General features: G+C 39.6%; 1 protein-coding gene across 2 annotated transcripts in view; it reads right to left on the bottom strand.

Moving 5' to 3' along the window:
- Positions 1-6,454: 6,454 nt before the first annotated feature.
- Positions 6,455-10,762, bottom strand: part of FAXC (failed axon connections homolog (Drosophila)) — a 74,878-nt gene continuing 70,570 nt past the window's right edge. For both annotated transcript variants that reach the window (XM_011956448.1, XM_011956447.1), the window contains one exon: positions 6,455-7,262. In XM_011956448.1, coding sequence (XP_011811838.1) covers positions 6,973-7,262 — 290 coding nt within the window. In that variant the 3' untranslated portion in view covers positions 6,455-6,972. The remainder of the gene's footprint in view (positions 7,263-10,762) is intronic.

Here is a 10,762-nt window from a genome sequence, read left to right as displayed (position 1 = left end):
TCCCAGGCCTGGCTTCAGAAGGGGAATGGGGGACATGAACATAGAAATTAACATAAAGATAAATGTGACTTCAACACTTTCTGCACTGGCCACTGTATATGCATAGACAATCCTTCCCTACGTAGATTGTACTTGTTTTGATTTACAAACCTGTACTTTTTATTATTTTAGCAAGATGGCACCATCTAGAAAACTTTCAATTGCCTGATACATCTCTACCACAGCCATACCACATGGTTGCTTGAAACTTTGACATTTGTTACTGTTTTCTTCTCTCCTCCTATTCAGCTAAATTCTAATACCACCAAATGAAGGACTCAGACCCTAATTTTTCCAACATCACCATGGAAAAACCATCGCTGTCATCAACATTTGAGTTGTCAGATATTTGGCATGATGTAGATCACTGGGAAAAAAACATGTGTTTAAAATAAGCATGTTCTGATCCCACAAGGCTTATTACTTGCAATAAAATCATTTTGACAGGAGTAACACAAACATGTCACCCCTACTGAAGCAGAAGTCTTTAGCCTTATTTCTGCAAAAAACAAATCCCAGGCATAATTTTTTAAGGATAAAAATACAATCATTTGGACATGGTTTATGTTTTAATAAGCCAAATATAATCTCTTGTAGAAGAGAAGCAAACACGAAAGAACATTTCCAATTCTGAACAATGAAAGAGGAAAGAGGAAAATTATTTTTTAAAGAGGAGGAAGATAGTAAATATTCACAGCATTCCTCTTTTTTAGCCCTCAGTGAACAATTATATTATATTCCCTCTGCTATCTGTTTAGCCACCATTAACTAACATAGCAATTCAGAAGTTGGGTCTCATTTTTTTAGAAGCCATGGGGTAACTAAAAACAAAAAAGGTATTAAATAAGGAAAAAAGCTTAAGCATTACTAATAAATGAAAGTTACTCTATTCCAGAGCCACAGATAAAAATAAATGCATGCCAGTGGGGGGTGGGAGGTGAATTAGTCACATTTAGTAACACAACTTTTTATAAAGTTAATTGATTATGATATATATTGCTTTATGGTTAGTGGATTGTTTCAAAAATGCATAATGGTCATTAAGTTCATTGCTAAAATTATTTGTGTGCAGAACACCAAAGTACTGTATCCATCTTTTACTCCAGATGACTTGTTTTCCCACTGAAATGGTCAATTTGGTGCTGCTAGACCATATCTATAGGTTATTTGTTTTATTATTGCAATGGTCCCCTTTATTTGTCTACCAATTTGACAACTTAAGGCAATCATCCCCATGAAATTTGAGCATCCTAGTTTGTCATGGTCCTGCCAGCAGCAGGAGTTTTAGAGGGCCTAGGTCTGGGGACAAGTTCCTTGCTTTGGCGAAAGCAGAATGGTTGAGGAGGTCACCCTGTCAGCTCCAAAACAGCTGAGTCCCTTTTTTAAAATTTATGTTTCAGTGCCCCGGTAATCATCGCTAACAGGCAAGGCTAATGTTGCTGGTTCCAGCAGTCTAATCTCAAAGATTAAGGAAATTTAAATATCCTTAAGATATTCTTGAAAGTCAGGGACCAAAAATCTGAGTTTCTACTAAGGAATTCAGATGAGGAAAACATGCCACAGATGTTCGCATCCACCCTTGACACTAGCAAGAGTCTTACAGGTAAGAGGCCCCTCCCTCCTCATCCACCAAGGGGATCCTTTTGAACTTCCCAAGTTATATCCAGACCACTGGAAGCAACTGAATAAAGGTCAAGCACTTCACAATCACATGTAATTGATCCCTGGACCTGTTAAAGATGGGTTGCCAGAGCCCAACATTTAGCCTGGGAAGGATCTGTCATTGAATATACTTTTATCAGTTCTAGTTTGACTTAAATAGCATCGCATATAAAGGAGAACAAAGGATCTTGGGTCATAGTCAGGAACAATATAATAACTGTACTCTGTTAAGTAAATAAATAAATAAAAGAATAACCTGAGTTGTTCCCTATCAACAAAACACACCAACTTCTATTGAAAATACACTCAACAATTATTCTATGAATGAATGAATGAATGAATACAGGAAAACCTGATTGTGCAGATCTTTCTTCTGTAAGGAGAAATCCAGCCTCTTCTCTCCCACCTTCAGCCGAGGCTGATTGCCCTATCCATGCAGAAGCGGTGGGTTTCAGGGCTGAAATGAAGTGCACTTGGCCCTGAACTCATTTTGATAAATCAATTTTGGGGGTGGTTAAAAGATAAATGACAAGGACAACAACAAAATCCTATCACTTTCAAAATTTCAAACCTCCAAAACAAAATTTTCTCAAATAACCTAAGAGCACTTCTTTCTTCTTTTCTGTCACTCAAGACATACTGAACATGGATAATAGAGATTACTTTTGCTTGCATAGCCTGTACCAATTTTTCTTCTCTCTGGCTGTGTTAAAAACAAGAACAAACACAATGATAACATTTAAAGACTCTTGGGAACAAGACTTTTTAACTGGGTTCCATTAACCCCCTGAGGAAACCATGGATAATTTCAGAAGGTCTCTAAATTTCCTGAATTTATTTGTAACATTTTATATATTTGCATATACGTGTTTTTCTGGGAATAGGGTATAGAACTTTCATTAGATTATCAGTGGAGTTCCTGACACAGAAAATGAAAAATCACTATTTAATGGTATGTGACCCACTCTCTGAGCATCTTTCCCATGCAACCTTCAGGGAAGAAAATGATGAGTGCTTCATTTTCAAAAGAAGAGATTATAATCAGCTGGGAAGCCTTCATGTGAAGCTGACAAAGTCAGACCTTGAGAGATGGGCATGACTTGGGCCAGTGGAGCAGAGAATAGAACATTTCAGAAGGACTGGCATGAGCAGAGGCACAGAGATGGGCCACATGAGGCTTTTTTAGGCAATGGCAAATGGATCAACCTGGCTGCACTGGATGGCTCTCATGGAGGAGCTATGCAGACAAGGTGAATAAAGGTGAAAACACCAGACCCTAAGGAGTACCCCTCACCCTGAGGCAATGCCACACCCCATCAGGGCCAGATTTTTTTAGAAAGATTAATCCATTTGTAGTGGGTGGAATGGAACAGGGAAGCAGCCAAGTAGGTAAAAGAGGCTAGAGAAGTCTAAGCAAAAAGGGATGTCCTGAAATCAGAGTTCTGTGCTGTTCTATTTGCCACTCTGCAACCAGTGTAGATTTGAGGGCCAGGCACAGGGTAGGTGCTCTGTAAATATTCAGCAAGTGAGGGAATGGACATGGGTTCTTTAAAAGATACATAAGAAAGTATGAGGAGTCTTGGTGATTTGGGAATCCATCTTGCTATTCTTCAGAGTCTAGCAATGCCCTGCAGAGTCTAGCAATGCCCTGCAGAGTCTAGCAATGCCCTGCACTGATGAAAGGTCTCTTGTATTGGTCTTGACCAGGCTGAACAAAAGTGAAGGATTCCAAGCAGGGAATGGCTGGAGAAGTGCTGGTTCTCTGAACACAGGGTGACTTCTCAGGTAACATGCATTTTATAAGACAACAAAGCCAAGGTGGTATAATGGAAAGAACCATCAAGGGCAAGGTGGTGTAATAGAAAGAAACCATCAAGGGCAACATGGTGTAATGGAAAGAACCATATTGACCTTTCCATTACGTGGTGTAATGGAAAGAACCATATTGACCTCAGCCCTTCAAATAAGTATGTATGTGACACCGAGCCAGTAAGGTGCTTTCTACAGCTAATTTTGAGCACAGCTATGCATTTCTATGACTCTACATTTTCTCTCAAACAAATCTAAGCAAGACCCACAAGGCCAAAATCCTTAGTATGTCTGTTCCTTGAACCTTAGCTTTTTCACAAAATATTCTCTAATACCCCAGTATACATGGGCAGGGCTCACTTGAGTAGTAGACTGCAGTTGTGATTCAAGTCCAAGTTGTTCCAAGTCTGTGATTAGTCTCCCAGGTAGCCCACAGCCTTGGTAATGTCACTTTCTACAATTCATTATGTAACAACAACAAATTGGTAAATGCTGACAATATAGTTCATCTTTGCATAAATATAGATTGTCCTTATATCTGTTCTGATGGAGAGTAAAGCTCAATGATTCTGCTCATTAATCTTGTTGAGTGAGGGTACAGGTGGATACAAGAGCTTGATTTACTTTTACAATGAGAGGTAAAAAAGGAACGAATAGCCTATGGGTGTTTTGTTCAACCAAAAGCATCTGTTAACATTAAAGACCACATACTTCAAGTTATCTTCCAGCAAAAAGGAAACACAGAACTTGAACAAGAAGCCAGATGACCAAAATGTCCCTTAACTTCTTATTGTTTTTTCTTATAATTAGCACCTGCTCATGAAATGGGAGAACATTTCAAATCTGGGTAGCTTAAGAATGAAGCACATAAAATTAAATCCTTCCAGATAAAGACTCACACCGTGGTGACTTTGTCTTGGTTATTCTGTTTGCGTAACCCACTTTGGGAAAGTAAAGCAGGAACATATTCTAGGGCTCTACATCAAATTGACACCTACAAAATGCTGATGCCCAGTCATACGCTGTCAGGCAAGTGCCCAAGACTCCAGGTAGCAAAGTCCATTCATGCCCCTGTAAGAGGTACCTGGATGGAATGACTTATTCTACAACTTCATTTTCAAAGTTGGTTCTCCACATACTTGTATTCCAAGTAATACAAAATTAAAAACATATATGAATCTACATTCTCATAACTTAATCATCCTTTGAGAGAACATACATCACACTTGGTACTGTACAGTAAGAATAAATTGTTTATAGAAAAAAATTCCAATACATTTCTTTTCGGCTAAAATGTGGTGGGAAAAGGACAATCCATGCTTTGTGGAGACAGGTCTGCAGTCCAGCTGTTCATTATATTCATATTTTCAGTCCAGGAGTCTCCCTAGTCACATAGAAATGCCACCAGTTGGCCTTAAAACACACTTGCTAGAGAGAGGGGAGGCAAACAGTCCTCCCAAATGACGCTGGAGCCTCAAACAGGCTTATCCATTCATATCTTCTCCACCACATTCTTATTAGGCATCAAACAGTCCCTTTAAATAAGACTGGTTTTAATAAGATATTAACAACTAAGTTTCTCGTGGAATAAGAATTTCCAACTTAGGGTATCTCAGCACGTATTCCCAGTCACATATGCCCTACACAATTGCTTAAGTGGTAAGCAGCCTTAAAAACTCTCCTCTCTCTACCTCTTGGTGAATCTACAGCAGTCTTTTAAGATTGTTTTGCAAATGCTATATTCACAAAGAGGTTTTTTTTTTTTTTTTTTTTTCAAGTAGAGTGCATGGATTTCTCAGAAGTTTCTGTATTTTAAGAAGTGCCTCTTTAACCCCATAATGAGCAATCCTTATGTTGGTCAGAAGCAAAGCAGTTTTGTTTGCAGTTGTAAAACTTGGCTCTTCTAGCCCAAATTCAACAGCCATCACCCAGGATCTCTGCCCCATGTGTCTCTGGAAAATGTCCTAAAAAAAAAAAAACTTCATCTTTAGAAATAGGGAGCCTTCACAAATATGGGTAAGCCAACAGTTCATAGAATACTTTAGGGAAAGAGAGAGAGAACGGGGAGGAGACAGCAAAAACATTAAGACTTGTTCTCAGCATTGTTCTCCTCTCACTGGGCAGTGGCCTAAAACACCAGAAAAGTTGCATTAATAAAACTGCATATAATCTAACACTGCACAGAGTGCTTTGATACAAGTATCCTCTTGCTACTTCATCTTTTCAATACATCTTTGCAAGTTTTGTTTTCAAAAAGATGTTACAAGTTGGCAGGCTTCTGCTTACAAAAATCAATGAAATATTTTCCCTTCAACTCTATGAAACCTGCCATATTCCTGAGATTTATTCTCCTCAAATAAACCAAACATAGGCAACGTAACACTCTGGAGTCAACACAGAACATGCCAGGGTGAGTTCAGGCAATGAAAGAACCACTTTTCTGCAAATACATGGTAGAATTGAAGACTGTTTGTAGCTGTTGATAATTTGTAAAAACATTTCCAATGTTCTTTCAACAAAAGATTTTGATTCAGCCAAGATCACAGAAAGGTATGATGACAAAGTCCTAAGTGTACCTTTGTGTGTATTTCATCTGCTCACCTTTTGCAAGTGACTGTGGTGGTGGTTGCCTGGACATGGAATTCCTTTGCCCTCAAATCTTCACATGCATGAAGTGCAGTAAAGAATAAAATGCTGTGTTTATGTCGCACCACTTCCAAGAGGTTTAAAGCGCCATACGAATGTTACCACATGAATCCCCACAACACCCCTGTGAGGTAGGTAGGTGGAGAGTATTGTCATCCCCACTTTACAGGTGAGAAAAATGAGGCACACAATAATTAATAAGAGATTTGCTCAAAATCACACAGCTAGTCACTGGCAGGGCTTAGAATAAAACGTATACTGATTAGCACCTAGCACAGTGCTTTGCACATAGTAGGTGTTCGTTGAATATCTGTGGATTTTATTTGACTTATGTCTCAACATACAATATACACACATAAAGTACAAGCAGCCACCATAAAACATTTATCTCCTACATTTTCTCTGATGATATCTCTCATTACTTCAAATCCTGGTGGATGAAGGAGGTTCAAGAATCCATCTCACAACTAAGACCTCAAGGTTGAAGAGGATCATCATAAATACTATCAGCTGACAACCCGCTCTTACACCTGCTCTACCACACAATATTATTAATAGTTTTCTAATGAAAACAAAAATGGATTTCAGGAACCATGCTGACATTATTTTTTGCCTGTTTGTTTTCAATGGAGTCATCTGAATGGTTCTGTGTTTTGTTTGTACAAAAAAGAAATAAGGCTGCTATAGTCCAGTTAGCATGTGAAAACTGTGCCAAGCAGGAAGATCTCCTCCCAGCTCAGATGGATTGCTACCTGGGAAAATGGACTGACCCAGGGAGTGGCAGGTACCAAGGAAGAGGGTCAGCGAGGCTGGACGTCACTTGCATTGTTCGTGGTCTGTATAGTCATCCATGTCTACATCCGAATCAAAGAGTGAGTGTCCAGTAAAATCCGTGTCTGGGGTTCTGGAAAAACTGTTTTCTGCTCCCTCATCTTCAAAGGTCTCTGTCCTTGAGTAAAAGCTAAAATCCAGCAGGGGGGTGTGGGTTTTGCTGCCTTCGCTGCTCTCCTCAGACTCATAGATGGTATTGTCATCATCGTGGTGCCACTCTGGCCAAAATTTCCTCCTTATCCTCTCACAGTACATGGCAAGGTTGATCAGCTCACCTGCAGTGTGGTAAGGAAAGCAAGGATTAGTTCTCAAAGGCAGCAGTCTACCACGTCTATGGTCTGTGTTCCCCCAAAACTCCAATGTTGAAATCCTAACTCCCAATGTGATGGTCTTAGGAGGTGAGGCCTTTAAGAGGTGGTTAGTTCATGAGGGCCAAGGCCTCATTTGTGGGACTAGTGCCCTCATAACAGAGGCCTGAGGGAGCTGCCTTCCCCCTTTTACCATGTGAGGACACAGCGAGACAGCACTGTGTCCAGGAAGCAGGAAGCGGGCCCTCACTCAGGCAGGCCCTCGCCAGATCCTGAATGGGCCAGAGTCGTGATCCTGCATTTCCCACCATGATCCTGCATTTCTCAGACTTTCCCAGACTCCACAACTGTGAGAAACGCATGTCTGTTGTTTACCAGAAACAAAGTTTACGGCATTTTGCAACAGTGGCCCAAACTATGACATCCAGCCACTAGGCTTTCTGGGGAAACTGGAATAATGGGGAAAGTAAACATTAACAGTATTTTTCCATAGAGATACTGTGAAAATATTTAAGTTTTTATGCACATAATAAAAACGGTGAGTGAGAAAAGTTAAATTCAGTGAGTGAGCAGAATGAAATGAAGAAGTGAGTCTGATGATGATAAGTGGCGGGGTAGTTTATCCAAAACGGCAGATAAACTACCATCATTTGGCTTTAGGAAGCATTTTATTATTTTATGTTTACATATCAAGAGAACTAATGCTTTGATTGGTTCATATATAAATTAATTTATATTCCATGAAAATATATCAACTGTTGGTTGCATTAAGTCAGCCAGAAGTAATCATTTACTCAAGAAAGTTTTGCAATGTTGCTATGGGCTGAGTACCATGCCAAGTAGCTGAAAAAAGTTATGTTAGGACATACACTTTCCCCCCCCAAAAATCCATAAAATGGATAACTCAGAATTGTCTTTATGGATAAGTGTGCCTGCAAACACACTTAGTATGAGATATTTTTAAATTTGTACATGAAATTGAACAGCGGTACTCAGGATCCGGGTCCCACTCAGTCACTAGACTACTTCTTTTTTACATGAATCAAAGGAACTCTTGTGTTAAGTCACTATTACTGTCTAGGCATTTGTCTGAAACGTGACACTCTACCTGGCCTTCATTTCCTAATTCCAAATGAAAAACAAAGAAAGAGGGTGAGTTTCTCCCTTTGATCCAGCAGATGGCAACATTGCTTATAAATATATGATTTGCCACTGTCTCTTATAGGACATTATTACTCTGAGTATCTTTGGATTTAAGTTATATAAACATTCATTTATAGTGTAAATAATCCATGTTTTAGTGCAGAAAATTAGAAAAAACAGATAAGCAAAAAATAAAAGCATTACCAATAATCCCATTCCCCATAATAACATTTTCATTTATGTTCTTCCAGAAATGTACATACTTACATATACATTTACATATATTTACATGTGCTATATAGGATTTACTATCTATTCTTTTTCTTATCCTACTTTTTTCCACTTAACAATGTACAATAAAAATCTTTGAATTTCACACTCTGACCACAGTGGTAACTGCACACTGTTATAATGGCTGTACCGTAGCTTCAGTTTATCTTTATGAATCCCCATCACAGGCTGTTTAGGTTGTTTCCATATTAATGGTTTGTTAATGACAGTTTGTCACTACTCTATTTAACTTTTCTGTTAAGGAAAATAACATATTCTCATTTTGGAAAATTAGAATTAGTCTGTATACAGAAACTGTACAAATACATAAACAAGAAAACAAAAAGTACCCATGATTTCATCGATCCAAGATAATCACAATTAACATTTTGGTGTGACCGGCCTGGTGGCTCAAGCCTGTAATCCCAGCACTTTGGGAGGCCGAGGCGGGCGGATCACGAGGTCAGGAGATCGAGACCATCCTGGCTAAAACGGTGAAACCCCGTGTCTACTAAAAAATACAAAAAACTAGCCAGGCGAGGTGGCGGGCGCCTGTAGTCCCAGCTACTCGGGAGGCTGAGGCAGGTGAATGGCGTAAACCCGGGAGGCGGAGCTTGCAGTGAGCTGAGATCCAGCCACTACACTCCAGCCTGGGCCACAGAGTGAGACTCCGTCAAAAAAAAAAAAAAAATCTTGGTGTAAGTTCTTTCAGTGTTTTTTCTATTTACCTATTGCCATTATTATTCTATATTATCTTCTGTAACATTATTGTAAACATTTTCCCATGTTAAAATTTTTCAAAACTTGATTGCTATTTTGCTTACACCCCCTGCAAAACAAAAGCAAATGCCCCCGCTTCATGGATCCCATGGACACCTACTAGTTCCAGGTCACCATTTCCAGTCTTCTCAAATTATAACAGCTCAGCCCCCACTATGTAAAAATCTATTCTTGTCTAAAAGATATTTGTGCACATGCTCAGGAGCCAGAAACTCAGAAGTCAACACCATTGCTCCTTTTGAGGAGATGCAGCCTGGAAAACCTTCACTTACTTTCTCCCTCATGGGGACAGTCACGAAATGCCTCACCAGGTATTGCTGCCAATGCCAGGGAACCAAGAATTGAATAAAGATGTGAAGGCAGCAGCAAGAGAAAATAAAATATCTAATTGGGGAGGTAAAGAGACATCAAAGATGAAATACAGTCACTTCACAGTAGGACCTGGGGCCAGCCCTGTTTGACTCAATCAAATCCATTCCTTACTAGCTTTTCCTACAGAAAATCAGAATCTACTCACAAGATCCACGGGATCTATGAATACCACTTCATTCATGGCTTTTCTTTCTACAGGCTTGTTTCTTCACCTTTCTCCGGAAGAGTTGCCTGCTCTGTGACCATGTGACATTAATACCACTTCAGTATGCAATAATAAAAATTAATAATCACAATAGCAAACAGTTATATAGTCCTAACTGTGTGTCAGGCAGGTGAAGTGCTTCACTCACCTGTTGAATTCATATTAACCTCCTTAGTCCTCATGCCCTTCATCTCCACTCAGCTCTCTACTGATGAGCTGACAGCATGGCCTGGGAATTAATGGTATTGCACTATCTGTCATTGAATATTTTTCTGTAATTATTCTTGAGGTCTCAAGACTTGTGAGGAGACAGGTGCCACCCCTTAATGGCAATGAGTTACCATAAAAGAAGTGATCATTCCCACATGTAGTTGAGAAAGGGTTTGCTTTGATGAGCCAAGAGCTGGGAGCCCACACACTCCTCAATTCCTGCCCCTGATAAAGAGTGAAACAGAGAGTGGACATCTATAGTTGGGTTTTATCTTTTTCTGGCTTTGCCTATCCCTTTCTGTGGCTAGATTCTCCATCAGCTGAGCCACTTAACATGCTACTGGACAAAAGAACAGAAAAAGTTGGCAGCAGAAATAGGTTGTGTGGAGTGGTCTGTGTGTGTGTGTGTGTGACAGAGATAAGCCTGTATTAATATAAATGCCTCTACAGGCCGGGCGCAGTGGCTCATGCCTGTAATCTCCTCACT

The sequence above is a fragment of the Colobus angolensis genome, unplaced genomic scaffold (assembly GCF_000951035.1).
Source record: "Colobus angolensis palliatus isolate OR3802 unplaced genomic scaffold, Cang.pa_1.0 Scaffold418, whole genome shotgun sequence".
Taxonomy (NCBI): Eukaryota; Metazoa; Chordata; class Mammalia; order Primates; family Cercopithecidae; genus Colobus; species Colobus angolensis.
The sequence above is the reverse complement of the archived record's forward strand: the minus strand, read 5'-3'. Positions and strand labels throughout refer to the sequence as shown.